At 46.8% G+C, this 20,494-nt stretch overlaps 1 protein-coding gene across 1 annotated transcript in view; it reads right to left on the bottom strand.

Annotated features, from left to right (window-relative positions):
- EFCC1 (EF-hand and coiled-coil domain containing 1) overlaps window positions 1-19,742 on the bottom strand; it is a 52,113-nt gene extending 32,371 nt beyond the window's left edge. The window contains exons 1-2 of the mRNA XM_051627636.1: window positions 19,032-19,742; window positions 16,600-17,006 (exon numbers count right to left, since the gene is read on the bottom strand). Of these exons, the coding sequence (XP_051483596.1) occupies window positions 16,600-17,006; window positions 19,032-19,742 (1,118 nt within the window). The remainder of the gene's footprint in view (window positions 1-16,599; window positions 17,007-19,031) is intronic.
- Between the last annotated feature and the right edge of the window lie 752 nt (window positions 19,743-20,494).

Genomic DNA, 20,494 nt, shown 5'->3' with positions numbered 1-20,494 from the left:
TAATCTAATAAAATCTGCTTTATTTTTAAAAGTTAGATTTCCTGAAGCAGAAAACCACAACACAGTGTTTACAGAACTGATGAATTCTCCTTGTAGAACAGCTCAGTTGGACGGGACCTCCAGTGATCCTCTTGTCCCAGTGTAACTCTTCTAAACTATTGTGTGCTTCTGAAATTGCCTGTATTTGACAGCAGTGATGGAGTGCCCTAGAATTCAGAGTGTGCAATCTTCTCCAAGATGTGCATTGATGTGAACAGATTTTAAATGAGATTTTAAAAAAATACTCGAGGTGAGTTCATCATGCTCCTTTAGCACCTTTTTCTAGGACTAAAACGTTCAGGATATGGCCTGTATTTTATATCTCCAGTGCCAACAAGGACACAGTAACCTCTATAATAATAGATTTCTAAAATAACAAACATGAATGTCAAAGTTCAAAATATACATAAGTCCTTGGCCACATTTGCACAGAACAAAGTGATTAGATCTATTACGCAAAGTTCCTTTCTTATCTTAGAATTTAAACCACAGTAGTCGTTATTCTGGTGATGAGAATGACTAGAGTGGCTGAACAGTCTAACAGTGCAACTGGAGTGGTCACAGGATGGAGGCCAAGGCTGTGGGAGCAGCAGGTTCTTGGTGCTCCTAAGCAATGGTGCTGGTCTGAGCTTGGAACGACTGCTTCACTCCTGAACATCAAGTGAGTCAGGATGCTTCATCATCTGTTCCAGGTCCTCTGCTTCAGCTTAGTGTTCTACAGAACAGAGATCTGGGTCTGACTCTCTCCCAGCTGTGTAGTCAGGCTATTCTTATACCCTTGTAGGGGTTTTAAAGGAAAAGAGGATTCTCCATTAATATGTTTTAGAACCTGTTCATTCCTTTTTTTTCAATTAATTATAATGTATTTCTATCTCAGGACTACCTGGACTAGAGACAAGAAAAATCTCATTCCAGGGCTCCCAAACACCATTCTGTCCCCCTGAGAGCCCCAACAGAGTGTGAGAAACCAAGTTAGACATGCATTTATGGGCAGATACAGGTGAGGCACTTGCATATGCATGGGCAGCATCAGATATCCCACAGCCCTGTAAATTATTGAGCAGAGTCTGTAGAATTGCTTATATAGGCACATACCAAGGCCCTTGGAGTGAAGTGACAAAATGAGAGCAGGGAGATGCCAGCATATGTCCATGACAGACAGCTACAAACAGCATGAAGGCCCAAGAAATGTAAATGTTCAAGTACATATTTTATCTGGTGGACAGACAGTGTTTGGAAAAGGCTCTGCTTGCCCCCAGATCCCAGCCTGTGTTGGTAACCACGGGCCAACACTCACACATGATCTTTTTTAATTACACAGGAAAATACCTGCTGTGCCAGCATGTCAGAAACTCTAAGCCTGGCTTTTCAGATGAAAACTTGCTGTAGGTATCAAGAGCCAGAAAGGATCTTTGCAATATTGGTGTGGCTGCCTCTTAGAAAAACCTGAGCTGGAGGTTGAATGGCATGTGCTGGTTTCCAGCTCAGCAGGGAGCTCCTGGTGTGCATGGAAATGCATTGAGCCCTTTGGGACTGGACAAGAGGCATCTGTCAAGCAAAGTCTAGAATGTGCAAGCATGACCCAAAGGCAGGGACTTGTGCAGGGTTTTGTCACACTGGGTTTTGGCTGGACTCCTCAGCTCTCTGATCCTGCATCCTGCTCATTATGTCCCACTGGCAAACGCTGATGAGGAGTGTGCAAGAAATCCTCTGACAGGTTGTTAATGGGAGAAATTTTGTCTAAAGCCAAGAGTCAGAGTTTGGCTCTCACTCTGAAATAGAGGGTTCAGATTTTCCAAAATCCTAGCAAATATTTAGCACTGTAACTCAGAAATTTTTCTTGTCGGAATAATAGTTCATCTGATTTAAATCCTGCTAATCTCCAGCTCTCAGTGATATTTTGTAGCAACCACCTCTCTTTTGGATGCACAAAGAATTAAGCAGCACCTATAAGCTTGTGGCTCCTCCTCTGCTATCTTAAAGGGAATTGTAGAAGCCTTAACTAATCTGGGGAGTAGCTGCCTACTTCTGTGGCCATTGTAATCTTAACTTTTTAGATGGGGAAACTGATGTGAGGGAAAAACATCAGTGGTTCTTCCAAAGCTATGGTCTGAAGTCAGAGCCAGGGCCAAGCTTAGAGCATGGGGCCTCTTCAGTGGTAGGTGAGTTGAGCTTGAAGCTCAGAGCAAAGCTATGGTTCCTGCAGGTGAAGACAAGGGGATGTTTTAGAGACTCTCCTGAATCAAAGTGTATTTCCTGTGTATTAAAGTTCAAAGAGAACACTTGTGCACACATTTCCCCTGATATTCAGGTATCCTTTTGCATCCTCAGTCCTTCCAGGCCCTTCACTCTGCAGTGTGTGTAGGTTGGCTTGGTGACTCAGGTGTCATATTTGCACTTTAATACCTGCTAAGAGCTGTTTTTTAAAATGGTATCTTAGTTGCTTTTTCAATCCATGTAAGCTTTCATCAAGCCAAGCACCTTGCAGGGAGGTGCTCCACAGCTTGCTTTACCTGCTGGGTAAGAACCACTTTTTTTGTCTGCTTTGAACCTGCCTCCTGCTTTCATGTGTTGACTCATCATTCCTGCACTAGGAGAGACCAAACAGTTCTTCCCCTTTCAGCATCTTGATCTCCCTGAAAATTTGAGCGACCTCTTTGACATCTTTCCTCAGCTGCCTCTTTTCCACATCTGCAAGTGGCTAAGATAGTTCACATGCCTCTTTTTCCATGCTTGTAGTTTTTCCTATGCCTTTTCCAGTTTTATTCTGGTTTAGATGGAAGCATCATCACTGCCTTTTTCTGATGCAAGTGTTTTATGAATGTCTAGAATTGTTTTCTTTGTTCTCTGTTCCTTTCCTAATAAATTTTAGCATTAAATTTGCTTTCCTCACTGCAACTCAGCAGCTGAACATAAACATTCCTAGAGCTATAAAGCTCAGATATAATTCCTGAGCAGTTACAAGCTCAGAGTCCATCCCTGGATCAGTCCCATTGAAGCTGGGACCATTATTTGGGATTGTTTGTTTCATTGCTTGGGTTTTCTTTCCCCCAAAGTGCCTCAGTTATCACTAACATGGTACCATCCAGTCTTGGTATCCTAAGATAATTTTGCAGTTCTTCTCAGTTGATTCTGGTTTTAGAAATCTTGACTACTTGAGTAATGTTTATATTTTATTTTCTCTAAAAAATAAAATTCTAAACACATAGCTTTCCTTATTTCTCCAACTGAAATGCAGACCAAGCAAAAAGTTTCCAGGTACTAACCAGGGCAGACTGCCAGTCATGGTTAGAGTGAGGCTCCAACTGCAGTTGTGTTTCCAGCTCCCTCAGACAGTCACTATTCTGGCCAGAATCCAAGCTTTGTGATTCAGATGCACCTTTTGTTGAGACATGAATCAAATTACTGAGGTAGAACTTTACTGCTTTTCATCCCAGGGATGAATTCCCACTCTGAGCAGTGGTATCTTCTGCAGTGTTTTCAATGAGAGAGAAGCATCCTGGTCTATCCTGGTTTCTAATGCATGACAGGGTCCTCTTTCTTTTAACACAGATCAATCTTTTAAAAATACAAAATCTCTACAGCAAATCATCCACTAAGTGCAGGAACCATGCAGGACATATTTTTTTAATTGAGGGGGAAAAAGCCCTTCAAACTTAAGGATATGGTATTGAAGCCACATTGACTTTTTTTTTTACACCTGTTTTCTAGCACTTATCTCTGACCTGGCACTTCACATGTGTTATATTCTGGGCCAGATCGTGGGTTTATAGTTTCATTTAAAAAGTGATAGGGAAAACCAGGCATTTTGGGAAGGAAGACAAAGCAGAGTGTGTGTTCCAGGGGTCCTGGGAGGGTTTTTGTCTCTGAAAAGTCGCTTTATTTTAAGCTTGGTTAAAACACAAAACCAACATTCAAAAGCAGGGGCTTGCTTAACTTCTCCCAAAATAATAAACACCTGAAGGTGAACTCTGGCCTCTGCATGTGGAGCTGATGGGTAATTCAGAAGCCTGCTTTTAAAAGCAATCTAGTAGTGGGGGGTTTGCTGCACTTGAGCAGCTCCCCCCGCTCACGTTCACCGCTATTGTGAGCTGCTGTACCATTCTCCCTGGGACACAGAGCTTCATTAAAAGGAGCTATTCTTGTTGCCAGCAGTAAAACTTTATTGTGAGCCAGTGCTCTGACCCTTTCAGAGGCCTGACTGATGGCAGTGCAGATCTTTGTTACACGGGTCGTCCCACTAATCCCTTTCCTTGTGCCCAGAGAGAAACATCCAGGCACTGCAGTTCATTTGATGCCTGCAGGATCCTCAGGGGCTGTGTTCCCAGCATGGGTGTTTGAGCCCCAGCCCCTGGCATCATGAAATCCAGGGAAGCAGGAGCTGAGTGTGTCAGCTGCCCTTGGAAAGCTGCTCCCAAGGGCCTGGTGGTTTGTTTGGTACAAACTGTGTGGTTCCATCATTCACTCTGACTGTTTGATTCAAGCTTCCATTCCCTGGGTCAAAAATAAAAGGCTGGCTGGGGAGGAAGGATGAAAGAAGGTGACACTTTGACAGCTCCTTTTTCAGGGTAACAAGCAGAACTGCTCTTTCTTTCCCTGCTCCTGTTCACCATGGCCTTTTCTTTGGGGAGCCACACAGAGGGCAGGGGTTGCTGTTCAGCTCTGCCTGCCAGGTGCTGGCCAGATAAACTGGGGGCTCTGCCTGTGGAGTCCTTGATTTCTTTAGGGCTTATTTTCTGTTTGTTTCCTGTGTACGACAGGTAAACATGGGTCAATAGAACTGAAGGTTTGATTTGAGTACAGGAGGCAGCAAAGCATCAATTATTGCCTGGTGATTCCTGTACCCTGTGTCATGCCTGCTCACAGAGCAGAGCTCCGTTAGTCCAGCTAATCCATGGGAGCCTGCCACAGAAAAGCTCCCCTTTGCTTGGAAGAGGAAGAAATAATTGCTACCTTTCCAGTATTAATAATCTTCTCTTCTAAAAAGAACATCATTTAATAAAAGAGGTAATTTGGATTATAAGTAATCTGTATCCGAGTGAGGAGAAAAGACTTGCTTGGTGCAAGAACTGTTTGCAGAAGCTGATTAGTTTGGAGAACTGCAATTGCAGTATAAATAGTACTTCCTATAAGTACTAAGCCTTAGGCATTGACAGTTCCCTTGTTTTCTATAAAGTACAAGTCTAAACACCTCAAAATTGTCAGGATTTCAGATCTTTAACCACAATTACTTGATGTGAATTCAGAGGTTAGATCCTTCATATACTGCACAGTATTGACCTAAAATGCTTTAAATTTATTCACTATTTAAAGCCTCCTATTTTAAATGCATTTGAAGCATCATTCAGAAACTGTAAAACATGAAGAGCTAAAAAAAACCCAAACCAAAGAGAGCAAAACAGGAGAGGGAGAAAAGCAGCAGGTGCAAGGTTGCCAGGACAAGAACAGGCCCAGTACATCATCCTGCTCTGCAGAGATGAATCACAACTTTCCTGAAAGACACCAACCCCCAGCTGCCCCCAGAGGTCTTGCATTCACAGTCAGTGCATTCCCCAAGCAATGTCCTGCCAGTGCTGGAAATAATTCACTGCCAGGAAACTTCTGTAAAACCAGTGCCATCCCAGCCAGGGCTCCAGAGTTACTGTCTTTCTCACAATATAAGCTGAGAGCATTCTTATTTTTGGTTTTCTGCTAAAGGAATTGTCCCTGGGGGCTGTGGATAGTACTGGAAGTCCAAGAGAGCTTTGTACCTTCATTAAGAGAAACCCAGATCTTTCAGACTAAGGACCAGCTTCTCTTCTAACTTCTGCTTATAGCAATTCAAATATTTTCTTTTCTGTTTGGTTGAGTAAGTAATCTCAGTTAAAAATGCTTTGCATCTAAGGAAATTACCTCTTCAACATGAAAGATTTCATTTTTGGTTTAATTTCTTTTTTTATGTCTTAATGACATTTTGAAAGTTGATCTAGCTACACTGATTTATTGTCACTCAGGCAGGAAAAATCAAAACACTCCAGCAAGAAGATGTCCAAACAAATGACAACCATTGTTCTGCTTTTCCTTTTATTTTGGTCTGTGAAATCTTGCCTGATGTAACCTCAATATGCAACTAGTTTAAACTGTTTCCAAGCTACGTTTTTGAAGGATGGACTATTCAGCCTGAATACTTTGCCTGGGTCTAAATTAAATCAGGGCAGTGGCTGTAGGTGAGAGCAGCCCATCTGCCTTGGTCATGGCAGTTCACTGAATGAAATGCCTGTGAACAGCCCCCTTGATGTGTCTTTGTTCTGCAACAGAATTTCTGTGAGGCTTGTGCAGTGCAGAATCTGTTGAATTAATTCCAAAGGGCTGGTGTTTGTGCTGAGCAGCCTTGCAGAGCTCAGGGCTGGGAGGTGCTCAGATGTCACACTACTGCAATGCCATGGCCCTCAGCTCCACAGGGGGCTCACACAATGGTTTGGGTTGGAAGGAACCTTAAAGACCACCCAGTCCCAACCCCCCTGCATGGGCAGGGACACCTCCCACCAGCCCAGGTTGCTCCAAGCCCCATCCAACCTGCCCTTCAACACTGCCAGGGATGGGGCAGCCACAGCTTCCCTGGGCAACCTGGGCCAGGGTCTCACCACCCTCATGGTCAAGAATTTCTTCCTAATGTCCCAGTTTCTTCTTCAGTCTCCCTTCTTCCAGTTTTGATCCATTCCCTCTTGTCCTCTCACTCCCTGCCCTTGTCCCAAGCCCCTCCCCAGCTTTCCTGGAGCCCCTTCAGGCACTGGAAGGTGCTCTAAGGTCTCCCTGGAGCCTTCTCCAGGCTGAACACCCCAGCTCTCTTAGCCTGTTTCCCTCTGATCCTCTCCGTGGCCTCCTCTGGACTTGCCCTAGAAGCTCCATGTCCTTGTACTGGAGGCTCCAGAGCTGGACACAGTTCTCCAGGTGGGGTCTCACCAGAGCAGAGGGGCAGAATCACCTCCCTGCCCTGCTGGCCACGCTGCTTTTGATGCAGCCCAGGACAGAGTTGGCTTTCTGGGCTGCAGGTGCTCACTGGGATCAACATGCTGGAGCACCACCACATCCAGGTGTTCCCACACTTGCATGTAAGCTGTTGGGAATCCCACCTTTGGACGTGTGCTGAGACAGATGCAGGCAGCAGAACCTTCTTTTCTAAATTTACAGAACATTGGCTTTGCTTGCTCATATCTGTCTTGTGTCATTTTCTGAGCACTACTCAGACCCACCCAGGTGCAAACACTGTCCCCGGGGCTCAGCTCCAGCCTGATGTTCTGCTTTTGCCCTGCCTGACCTCACCTGTGCAGCCCCAGGTACCTTCATGTGCCATGAATTAATGCCAGGGACACATGAGGGGTTCAAGTGCAGAGGACAAAAGCAGAGCAGGTGAGCTGTGGACACCAGAGTTTTCAGTGTTAGGATTGATGTGACATGATGAACCCTCCCTGAAATGTTCTGCTGTGAAAAGCACAGGGTTTTGTTCTGTAGATTGACTGCAACTTTGATTTACTGAAAGGTCTGGGGTCTTTCCAGTGCAATCTGATTCCTGACACTTGGCACCTCTTCTCTTGAAATGGGGGATGTGATGGCCATGAGCACTTGCAGCTCAAGCACCTTAAGAACATTTTTTCCCCAACCAAGGTGGGGCTGCAACACAGTCCTGGACTCTATGCCTTGTTTTTCAGGTGGTTTAGGAAGGATGCTATGAAGGCTGGAGTTACTTGTTATACAGAAGTAAACTTCTAAAGATGTATCATGCTTGAAGCTTACATGTGGTGCTTGTGGTCCAAACATTTTTTTTTTAAAATAAAGTACATTCCTCTGTGAATGAATTGGCCAACAGTCAGTGTCCTGTGGTACAGAGAGCTGCAAGAACCAGCCAACCTCTTTCCATGCTTGGAAAGACATTTTCAGCCTTTGAGCTGCAACTTTGTGACCCATGTATCTATTCATTTCTATCAGAACTAGTCAGATTTTCAGATGGGCATTATGAAAGCTATAAAAATGTATGAAATCATTTTCATAGAGAAAGAATTACCTCTCTAAATAACAACTAAAGCAGCCTCTAGATACATCTTACAGCTTTCAGGTTGCTTGGCTCAAGCATCCAGATAGGTTCCACATCTGAAATTATGGAAATATCTTTTCTCTAGAATGGATTGAAGCAAATACTCTGACCAGCTGATCCTCCTGCCCTTCTTCTTTCCCTCTTTCCCACCCTCCCCAATCTCAGTCTGTGTTTGAGTTTCCAGTTTGGGATTATCTCAGAACATGAAGCTTTAAGAAACGTTGGACCAGATGATCCTTGAGGTCCCTTCCAACCTGGCATTCTATGTTTCAATACATTTAATCAAAAGTTTCACTTACAGTGCAGGGCTTTCTTTTCTTGCTTTTTTCCTAGTTTGAGGGCAGCCCTTTTCTCATCCTGGGACTGCAGTTTTTCTTACATTGTTTCAGTGACTACAATTCTGCACAGCTGAGAGTCAGATTGCCAGGCAAATCCAGCAAATCCAGGAGAATATGCTGAGTATCACAAAGAGAACAGCTGGAGCCAAGCACTAGAAAGACAAATACTAGTCTGGATTTTAATCACTGGTTATCAGGCAGATGAGATGCTGATAAAGTTGAAAAAACATACTGGAGAATGAAGGGAAGAGAACAGGAAAGTAACCAACAGCAATTCTGGCCATGGTGAGAAGATGGGCAAACAGAACCAACTCCAGCAAATATTTGCAGCTCTGCTAAAGAACAGTCTCATGTCATTGAAAATGCAGACATGGCCTATATTGTGTTTCTGAACATCAGTGGTGTTTATGAGCTCATCCCCCACCAGCTGAGACTCTAGGCAGCTTTAAATGCAGATTGACCATCTCCCTCTATGCCAGTGGCCCTGGCAGTGTCCTAAGTAATTTGAGGGTATTGAAAGTCTTGCCATCCTGCCTGTGCTCTGCCAGGGATGGGGTTTAAGAGCTTAGTTTGACTGTGGGTTTGCATTATGGCAAGTTCCCAGTGAAGTCATGGATTCCCCAGATAATTTATATTACATGGAGGAGCTTTTTGATCATTTCAGTTAATGATGAAATAGAACAGTTGTCTGTGCATCTATTGAGAGGTGAGATGAATTTCCTTCTCTTCATGGCTAACTCTAATAGACAAGTGGCTGAAGAAAGCTGCTGAAACAGAACGTTTTTCTTGCAAAGCAAAGGGCAGGTTTGAGTGGGCTGCTCCTTCTTCCATGTCCAGATTTCATGCTTCTATCTGGTGCATAAATTAAAAAGGTTTTTTGTTGAGTTTTGTGTTGCTTTATAAGCATCACACACACACAAATTTTCCTTAACTATTTTAGGGTGACTTCACTATCTTTCCATATCCTTGTCAGGTTTGGGATGTGTTCAGGAGATAAGGCCTCCTCCCCTGCAGATCATGAATCCTTCCACATTTTGAGAGCAGACTATTTTAGCAGAACAAATGACTTCTAATCTGTTTGAAAACTTGGGTTGTCAGCACTGATCTTACAAACTACCTTGTCTGTTTCGGATCCCAAAGGAAAGCAAGATGAGGAGCAGAGAGGCAAGCAACTGCTTCTTCCTGCTTTAGCAGGACGACTCCTCTCATTTGCACGAAGTAATTTTCAAGCTTTCTGAAGAAAAAAGAAAATTTCTTCCCATTTTATTCCCCCAGCAGAACAAAAAATTTATAAGAATGCAGAGGTCTGCTTGTGCCCGAGTGCAGATCATCAGCAGTGCTTGATTTTCAAAGCAACTTACGTGAACTCACAGCAAAAATGACAAGTGCTAAACCCACCTGAGATAGGGCTGGTTGGTTTTGTTTTATCTCTGGAGGGGCTCAGTGGAGTTGTTGAGTATTTTATACTACATGTGTGTTTCAGTGCCTGACTGAAGCACTTGTCAGTGCTCTGGTCCCTGCAGAATCTCCTCCCTGGTGTTTGAACTTCAGATTTTTGTCACTATCTTTGACACCCAGGGAGGTAAATGCAGAAGCCCCAAGTTTAGGCCTCAGGTTCCACGTTGAGGTTCTATATTTCTACTTTGTCTTACAAAACTGACGTGAAGAAAGTGTGACTTTTTAAAACACTCTTGGCTCTTCAAAGCATCTACGTGGGTGGTTTGACAAACTTCCATTCAGTAAAAGATGGATTGCCCAGTTGTGTTCTCACTAACCCTATCAGCAAAGGAATGCTGCTAAGGAAATCAACAGGTCCAATCCCACCAGGGCAGGAGCAGGGAGCAGCTCTGGGACCTGGTCACACAGAGCCCTTTCAGTGAGATGGAGAGAACGAGCATCCTTTCCTGCAGGTGCTCTTTTGTGCAGAAGCAGCTGCAAACTGGTCAGGTTGGCTTAAAAACAAGCAGAAGGCCAGGGTGTGACTGTGCAGGCAGCTGTCCTGGGGGTGCCCACTGAGGGTGGGAATGAGCTGTGACACTTGGTGACAGCAGGCTCCAAACACCTGGCTCACAGAGGAGATTTTCTTGGTAATAAATAATTGCTCTGTTGGTGCAGCTCTCCTACTCTGACGTCTGTTGGCTTTTAGGTCACAGAGTTGCACAGACCCTGTTCTTCTCAAACTGATGAGTCCATTCCCAGCATCCAGTTTGCTGTGCTTTCCCTGCATGCAGATGGCTCTGAAGTGGTGGAGTCTGCCAGATGGATGGTATCAAGGCTAATGCAATTTGAAGGTCTCTAAATTGAGCACAACAGCAGCACATGGCAGGGATGTCCCATCCCCAGGCCCACCAGGCAGAAGGCACCTGGGAAGCCTCCATGGCAGTGACACTGCTGATGCTTGATCTAGCAAGGTGCTGTACAGGAGCTCACCAAAGCAGTCCAGAGGGTTGCAGCTGAGGGCTGTTTATGAGCTAGGACCATTTCTGGTGCATTTTGGTTCTTGCCATGGCAGGAGAAAGTGGCTGTGTTCTGGGAGGGGTGCAGTGTAGCCTCTGGCAGGGAGTTGGGCTCATGGAATCATTTGGGGAGAAGGTTTTTGTCTTTCATTTCAAGTTACCTTTGTGTAGGAAATTAGTCTTTGATTTTTGCTGGCATAAGACAAGATAGACAATGTGGTGCATCCCCAAGAATGTCGGGGCAGTAAAAGGTGTCTGTTTTCTTGGGGAAAGGTGCCAGGTGACAGCTGGAGTGGCTGCAACAACTGGTGCCTGCTGGGAGCTGTGGGAGGAAGCCTGGGACACAGGGAAAGCCTGTCCTCCCCAGCCAAGGGGCAGTGTCCTTGTGTGTGCCATCCCTGCTGTGCTCCCCACACAGCAAGTAAGGCAAGCCAGATAAAAAGGAGGATTTAGGGAGAAACCAGGGAAATAACCCCAGAATAAACACTGAGTAACGAGGAGCCCAGCCCTAAAAAGGCCAGAGAACTGGCTATGTTTCCAACGTCAGAATTAGCACAAAAGTACAAGTTTCTTTGTGGATAAATGCATTAAATGTAACGGATTTTAAGTAAAGGTTTTGCTGTTAGTATGGAAAGCAAGAAGTAATGTTAAAAAAATGATTGCAAAACCCTTCTTGCATCTGAACTAACACTAGCCCTGCCATGGAATGAGGTGCTACACATTTTCTCCAGTGCCAAGATAATGTATTTAAATTGCTCTGCACAGTTCTCTCTACCACAATGATAACTTCATCACTTTTTGTGAAATCAAAGCATTTCTTTAAAGAGCTTCAAAGAAGTAGTTATCTGGTGTGCTTATTTAGATTATGGTTATTCAGTGACTAGGGACACACAGGTAGTCTGAGCTTCATTTGATGGGAACGTATTTACTTCTTGAAAAACTTAAAGTTCTGGGGTTTGGGGCAGACTTCTACATAATATACAACTTCTTACAGTCTTAAGTAGAAGAAAATATTTGGCATAAGTAGAATTAGAAAGTAAAATTACAACAGTTCATCTAGAGCAATCTGTTTGAGGTGCTCCTGCAGACAAGGATCTGCAAAGCAATGTTTTGTTATACCCTCCCTGAGCTCAGCTCCCTGCCTGGCCATGTCTTGTCCAAGGATGTCCTTCCCCTCTGTGGTTCTGTCCAGGTTTTTGAGCAGCCCAGCACAGAGACACCCACAAGCCCCATGCAAATGTTGGGCCACCTGAAAGAAACTGCCCTTGCAACCAGCAAGTCGTTGATGTTGATGACACTAGTCAAGCAGCAAGTTGTCCAGAATTCCTTTTGTTAGTGTCTAATTTTTAATTAGGAGAATAGTTCCAGAATGCCTAAATATACAATGTGCATTATCATTCAGATTGGAAATAACCTCCTGTTATACACTTTCTTTTGTGGGTTAGTCTTTCCTGCCTAGGGCTTTCCTTTCTTCACCTAGCAGAATCAGCTCTAGATCAGTTAGGAATATTTCTATGTTCCTCTCCTGTTCTTGGATTCTTGATTTGGATCTGTTTGGTCCATCTTGTTATATTTTACAGAGCAAATGATAACCTGAGAAAGTATTGAAAAGATCTGAACATTCTCAAAAAAACCCCACAAAACCAAAAACCTGAACTAGTTCCAATACAGGATAAGCTAAAAGAATAACTTTTATGGAAATTAACACTGGTGACTTTATGAAAGACATAAATAGAGAAGATTGTGCTCGAGGCCTCCATCTTCACATTTATAAGAGAATATGAGGGGATGAAACAAGTCTGTGTAAAAAAGGATTCCTACTCATTAACACTTATAAGTGCTGATGGATAATTAAGTAATTTGGGAGACAGACCATGCATATGGGAAACGATTTTGGTATTTTATGGCCCCTTTCACTGACCTATGTAATTACTGTGCTGCTGGCTAGCACAGCACCATAAAAACTCTGTGAACATCTCCATCATGAAGTCGACTTCAATTCTAAATGACCTCTCTTTTTATTTGTTACACTGGGATCAAGGAAAGGTTGTTAAATTCTGTTACTCGCTCCAGTGCTATTGAAGAGAGAAAGAAATCTGTAAACTTTATTAAGTAATCAATTTCTAAGCCACCTACAACATCGTATAGAAAACAGAGCCCACTTATATTTGGCAAGAACAATTCCCATCAAACCAATCTCATTTCCTTCTTTGACAGGGAAAATGGCTGAATGGATGAAGAGAAGCAGTAGATGTGACACTTGTATTGTAGTAACATTTTTATACGTGGCATTCTTATAAACAATATTTAGGAGTCATAGGACTATATTAGAATACATGGATGGTGTCAGCTTGAGCTAGAGCCAAAACTTATGAAAAAAGGGAGGTCAGGGAATAGCTCTTCATGCTGCACTCTGAGTGTGTCAAGTGGAGGGCATCAGAATCTGTCCTGAGACCCAGCAAAGTGTGTTTGTTTAGGCTTCCAACTTTAGAAGAAGAAAGGACAAATGTGGAATGACACCAAGCTGGGAGGGAATGGCAGCACCTTGGAGGTTAGTCCCAATATAACCTTGAGAAACTGGAAGACTAGTCCAATAATTGGGAAGTTGAGCTTCAGTAATAACAAATGACAAGTGCCACGCCTGAGAAAATGAAGCCAAGTGCTCCAGCACTGCTTCAAAAATGGGACTTATATTAACTTCCTCAAGTCTTCTCTATACTGACACTGTGAATTATATTTATCATACTAATTATAAACATACAATTTCCTGAAGCATCTTTTTCCTCTGAAATGAATTTCAGTCATGCTTTTCAGTAAGGAATTTCTTGAAACTTTCAAGTATCTGAGTTGACTCATTACATTGACAGGGATGAGAAAATAAAAGACAGTCCAGATTTCTAATGGTGGAGAAAGGGGAGAAAAACCTGACACAGAAAAGGGTGTGCACCTCAAGGCAAGAACTGTCCACACACTAGTTGGTCAACTAGGTTGGCTTAGGAACCTGGTAACGTGATAAGGACATTTCAAACCCTGATACAAGAACCTGTACTTAGAAAAAGTTGAAGTGATACAACTTCAGCTAGCAAAGATTTCCCAGAGGTGCTGATAGCAACATTTTGCATTAAATGTGCAGGAATCTGGGCAGAAAAGGCAACTGTAATTAGGTACTTCAATTTAGGAAAAGATTTAATCACTTGCAGGTACTTTTGAACACTTTCCTGACTAGATGCAAATAATGTTGATTCCTGAGTTAGTGATTATCATTTAAGGTCTCTGTAGTGATTCCAAGTCTCAATGACTGCAAAGTGGCACAAGATGAAGGTGTAGAAGTGGGAGTTAGAGGCCTAAAGAGCTTTGAAAATCTGAACCTAGAGGACAGAACTCTATTATTTCCTCTACAAATAAGAAAGTATAAATAGGAGCAGCATGTACAGCTCACAGACTGGTCTCATTCTTGAATATGATCCTCTCTGGAAGCCTCTGGCTGGAGTTCAACAGTGCCATTCCAAGCCAGGCCAGGTTCTCAGGAGACACACCTGCAATCTTCAGTGTCCTCTGCAGCAAATCCTCCCCACTGCTACCCTGCAGCATTAGTTCTTGCCAGACCTAGGTCCTGCTTACATGCTCAGCAGCTTTCTGTGAAATGGGGAACACTGCTGACTGGAGTAGAACCTGAACACAGGCTGACTTAACTAACATGACAAGTGATGCCCCTGCCCGTTGGCAGTGTGAGAAATCGGCGGGACACGGCAGCTGCCCCTGCATCCCTGCACTTTGGCCGACTCAGCTTCCCCTCAGCATGGAGTTCCTGGCACCTCAAACTACACCCGTGGCCTTCTGCACAAAAGGAGAAGATGCTGCTCTGCGAGCAGAAGTAGTTTTTGCCAGCAGCAGAGGTGTGAGCAGGGGGCTGAGCCGCGCTGCCGAGGGCAGCGACAGCCGAGCCGCTGTTCAGCTCCTTGCCCTGCTACCACAGAGCCCTCAGCTGCTCTGCAAGCCTGATCCCTGCTAGCTGGGGCACCTCCTTGCCACGCCTGGCAAGATGTGGATCCATCTACTGTGGAACGTGACCACAGGCGTGTGAGGATGGTCACTAGTGCTTTATGGCCAACACCAGATCAAAGCCCAGCAAGGGTCTCTGGCATGTGGAACCTGGCCTGCTCCTCTGCTAAATGTGCCACGGGGCTTGAAAAAGGGGGTTGTTTCCCAGTGGTGCCCTTCCTGAGCTTCACACTCACTTCAAATTAGCATGCAATTTTTAAGGTAAATAGTACAGATGAAGATTATCTTACAAAGAACTTATCATGTACATGTTTTAAAAGTCATACTATTTGTTCTGATATAACCCGTAAAAGTTCTGGCTCTGCAAGGCCCAGTTGCCATTTATTGTCTTTAACTAATTATCTACCCATTTAAAGGAGCTTTTTATGCTTCATCATACTTTGGAAAAGCAATTCTGCAGAACAAGAATTCATCTCAAGTCTCTGGTGCTCGTGCCAGGAAGAACTTGACAGACTAGACAAGTGGTGTGAATTCTCTCAGCACTAAGAGTTCAGCCAGACATCCCTGTAAATGACAATCATCTTGGACATTCTGTGCCCTCCCCCTGTTTTTAAAATCCTATAGATGTTTAAATAAAGGCCTTTATCTTCTGCAGCCACACAGGTATCAACATACACAGCCCTTGCTGGAAGACATCGGATAAAATGACTATTTTTAGAATTTCCTCACTTCATAAAACAGTACAATAGCTGTGATGCTACAAATAACTCACTACAAATTCTTCTTATAAGCAAACAGAGGAAGTGTCAGTTTAGGAAGAGACAAGGAGTTCAGAATAGACAATATAGTTTTAGTACAGTTAGGAAAAAATGTTAAATGTTAGCTTTGCTTTGGAGCAGTAAAAATGTAAATATTTCATTCCATAGCTCAGTTTGAAACTTGAAACTTGAAACAGTTTACCTACGACTTAATAACCATCAGTGAGTGCAAGTTTTGATTAGGATAAAAAGAAACAGAAGCAGTGAACTGTTAAATTTGTGTCCAGCTTCCTGAGGTTTGGAAACAGGTTTATGTATCCTGTGGCAAAGGTGGGTTTTAGCTGGATGATGCATTTTTTGTTTGAGACTCCCACTGTGTTACTGTGTGGGTTTAGGAAGCGGTTTTAACTTATCTTTTCTGGAGTAAGACATTTTCTGTCAGTGAGGAAGTGATAAAGTCACAGCAGAGTTGAACACTGCTGCCCAGAAGTTGGCCTTGTGTGTTTCTCTCCAATGGCCCTGACAAGTTGAAGAGCTTTCCTAAGAAATGGAGCATCACGCTTGGTAGGTGTGACTGAACTAGCAGGAAATGCCTGGACTGGTATTAGTTAAGGTGAAAAAAAACAGGTGTTGGAAATGGATTCTGAAGGACTGTCACCCATTTATTTTGAGGCTTTCTTGAAGTACCACTACACTGAGCCCTGTTGCTGTGTGTTGGAGGAGTAACTTCAGCTCTCTGTACATCAGCATCCTTAGTTTGACCTACCTGCCCCTGACTGTTCTGTGAAGGATCCCTACCAAGAAGCCAGGTAAGTCCCTTCTAATGTCCCTCTGGCTCTGTTTTAGAAGATGCATTTGGAGACATTCAATAAGCTACAACCAGTGATTGCCAAGCTTGTGATGCAATCCTGTGATTTTATAGGCACCAAACTTACCTCCAGCGCTGCAGCTCCGACTCCAGCTGCTGGATGTAGGTGTGCAGATGTGGCACCTGGGTGGCCTTCACTTCCAGCTCCTTCACCTTGCCAAGGCTGCTCAGGACGGCGTGTCTTGCCTCTTCCACCTTCTTCCTCATTTCTGCTTGTTCCCTCTTCAGGTTACGGTTGCAGTCTTCCAGATTGACCAGGGCTTCCTGAGAGTTCTTCAGCTCTCGTTCCAGCTCTTGATTGAACTTCATTGCTTCTTCAATTTGCCCATCCCTGGAGCTCCTGAGGAGCTCCACTTCCTTCATCACACTTTGAAGGCACTTGGGCTGGGAGTGGTTTGGTGCCAACTGTCTCTTGCTCCCTATGAAACAGGTTCCCTCCTCCTTATGGTTTGCGTGGCTTTTCCGCAGTCCTACCTGTCATGAACAGGAGCAGAAAGCAGGGAGGAATTAGTGTGTTTTAAAGCAAATGGCATTTTAATCAAAACTGTAAAAGGCTGGATTGGTTTTTGTTTGTGTGTTGTTTTTTTAATGACAGTTGATCAGCAACTAAGAAGCTTTAATTACTAACAAGCTTTAATAACTAATACCCTTTGCAGAAGGCAGAGACAAGGAAACAATCTCTGAAAAGCAGTTTTTAAATATGTATCAATACATTTAATTTAAAAACTGCTCATTGAAGTGGAAAATTAGGTTATTGCACAAGTTTCTGTACAGCTTTAATTCCTCACTTTAGTCTGCCCTCGAAAGGCAAGTAGTGTTCTGAAAAAAATATTTCCAATTATGTTTTTTGAGTCATGTTGTGAACAGAGAGCAGGTGGTGGAGGGTCTGGACCTCTAATCTTTGTCCTCCTGATTCTTTCTGGGACCTTTGACTGGTGATGTGTGTTTGTTTCTGACTTCTTTTCACTTTTCAAATGAAAATGGCAGGGATGGCTTTCAGCTGCCATGCTGGAGCTTGCAGAGTGCCAGATGGAGCAGAGTCCTCCAGTGCCGTGTTAGCATGGAACAACCTGATCAGAAGAAGGGGTGAACTCAGCCCTGTGTGCTGCACCTGCTGTGAAATACCGACGAGTTTCACTCGAGGCGGCAGAGCAGGGACAGAAAGCAGCCCCAGAATGACTGGGGCTCTGCAGAGGAGCCAGGGGACTCCTCCTCAGCCCCTCTGCAGAACCAGCTCCAGCTCCGTGCTCTCACAGCCGTGCTCTGAGGAAAGCACACTGCTGGGGTTCCTGAGGAAAGCACACTGCTGGGGTTCCTGAGGAACGCACACTGCTGGGGTTCCTGAGGAAAGCACACTGCTGGGGTTCCTGAGGAAAGCACACTGCTGGGGTTCCTGAGGAAAGCACACTGCTGGGGTTCCTGAGGAACACACACTGCTGGGGTTCCTGAGGAAAGCACACTGCTGGGGTTCCTGAGGAAAGCACACTGCTGGGGTTCCTGAGGAAAGCACACTGCTGGGGTTCCTGAGGAAAGCACACTGCTGGGGTTCCTGAGGAAAGCACACTGCTGGGGTTCCTGAGGAACACACACTGCTGGGGTTCCTGAGGAACACACACTGCTGGGGTTTCCGAGGCAAAGCGCTCAGGTGTTTATGACTGCATCATCGCATGTGCTCGTGCAGGTAATGAATCCAAAAGTTCTTGCTGACTTTGGAAAAAACCCCCACCCCAGCAGGGCAGGGCTGCTGTGGCTGCCTGCACGTGCCGTGGGAAGAGCAGCCTTGGGCACCCCTCTTTGTTAGGCTGGCACCTTCCACAGTTCCAGCAGGACGGCTTTCAGTGCGTCCCTTGGCTGCGTGCAGTGGGAAGTTAGACACGCAGGGGAAAGTAACGTTTATCCTGCAGGGCCCCAGGTGACCGAACTCTGCTGAAAGAGTGAAGGCCCAAGCTGAAGGAGCAAACCTCGGGCTCTGTGTTGCCCCTTTCCCAAGGGGCTGGACAGGTTACCAAGCCAGCCTGTTCCTGGAGGAGCAGCTGCGCCGACACGCCCCAGGGCCGGGCTCACACCGGGCTCACCTGCGGGGCCGGGCTCACCTGCGAGGCTGATTGCGGGGCTGGGCTCACCTGCGGGGCCGGGCTCACCTGCGGGGCTGATTGCAGGGCCGGGCTCACCTGCAGAGCCGGGCTCACGCCGCGCTCACCTGCGGGGCTGATTGCGGGGCCGAGCTCACCTGCAGGGCTGGGCTCACCTGCAGGGCCGGGCTCACCTGCGGGGCTGATTGCGGGGCCGAGCTCACCTGCAGGGCTGGGCTCACCTGCAGGGCCGGGCTCACCTGCGGGGCTGATTGCGGGGCCGAGCTCACCTGCAGGGCTGGGCTCACCTGCAGGGCCGGGCTCACCTGCAGGGCCGGGCTCACCTGCGGGGCCGGGCTCACCTGCAGGGCCGGCCTCACCTGCGGGGCCAGGCTCACACCGGGCTCACCTGCGGGGCCGGGCTCACCTGCAGGGCCAAGCACCTCGCGTCGCTGCTCTGCAGGGCAGCCCGCATGTCCTCCACCAGCTCCCGCAGGCTGCCGTTCTCCTCCTCCAGCCGGGCGATGCGCTCCTCAGCCTGCTCCAACGCCCCGCGCTCCCGGGAGCAGCCTTCCCGGGAGCAGCCTTCCCGGGAGCAGCCTTCCCGGGAGCAGCTTTCCCGGGAGCAGCCTTCCCGGGAGCAGCCCTCCCGGGAGCGGGGCCCCGTCTCCTGCCCCGCGGCGGGGCCGGGCGGGGGGCGGCGGCGGCGGCGGGGGCTGCGCAGCCGGATCTGGGTCTCGATGTGCTCGCTCTCCCGGCCCAGCGGCAGCCGGGGGTGCTGGGCGCTCTGCTCCTCCTCCCTGCCGAAATACCCGCAGAGCCGGGCGTGGAACTGCCGGAAGGTGAGCCCGGCCGCCAGGTCCTGCCACAGCCCCGCGCACTCCTCGGGCTCCTCCGTCTCTTCCAACCCTAACACTTGGCACAAGGTCCGGAAATCCTCGCCGGGAATTCTGCCTTCCCCGGAGCAATCGAGGTGATGGAAGATCTCCTGCAGGTACTGATCCAAACCGGTGGCTAACACCACGATCTCGTTCTCCACGCCTCGGTCCAGCCCGTAGTGATAAGCCAAGGCGCTCACCAGCCACTGCGTGCGGCGGGCCGGCCGCCCGTAGGGGTCCCAGCCCTCCGCCGCCTCCATCCCGAGCCAGCAAACATTCCCGGCGCTGCCCGCCCCGCTCCGCCCAGCCGCTCCGCACCGAGCTGGGCGGTCCCGGTGGCAGCCCCCGGCGGGGCCGGAGAGTGAGGGAACGGCACCGAGTGGACGGGATGAAGGAGGTTTTTTTTCTTTGTGGTGGCTTCGCGGTGCCGGGGGGTGTTTCATAGGATGGTTTGGGTTGGTGGGAACTTAAAGATCATCCGTTCCCAACCCCCTGCATGGGCAGGGACACCTCCCACCAGCCCAGGCTGCTCCAAGCCCCATCCAACCTGCCCTTCAACACTGCCAGGGATGGGGCAGCCACAGCTTCCCTGGGCAGCCTGAGCCAGGGTCTCACCACCCTCACGGTGAAGAATTTCTTCCTAATGTCCCAGTTTCTTCTTCAATCTCCCTTCTTCCAGTTTTGATCCATTCCCTCTTGTCCTCTCACTCCCTGCCCTTGTCCCAAGCCCCTCCCCAGCTTTCCTGGAGCCCCTTCAGGCACTGGAAGGTGCTCTCAGGTCTCCCTGGAGCCTTCTCTTCTCCAGGCTGAACACCCCAGCTCTCCCAGCCTGGCTCCAGAGCAGAGCTGCTCCAGCCCTCTGAGCTGTGTGGGAGATGCAGAACAGTTCCCCAGAGCAGAGTTTTTGGTCACTTTTTGGCTATCACAGAAGGCAGCTGCAGCCAGGGAGCAGCACAGGCAGGGCTGCTCCCCTGGCAGGGACATGCCACGAGCCAGAGGTGACCGTGGCACC

This window comes from Apus apus, chromosome 9 (assembly GCF_020740795.1).
Source record: "Apus apus isolate bApuApu2 chromosome 9, bApuApu2.pri.cur, whole genome shotgun sequence".
Classification (NCBI taxonomy): Eukaryota; Metazoa; Chordata; class Aves; order Apodiformes; family Apodidae; genus Apus; species Apus apus.
The sequence above is the reverse complement of the archived record's forward strand: the minus strand, read 5'-3'. Positions and strand labels throughout refer to the sequence as shown.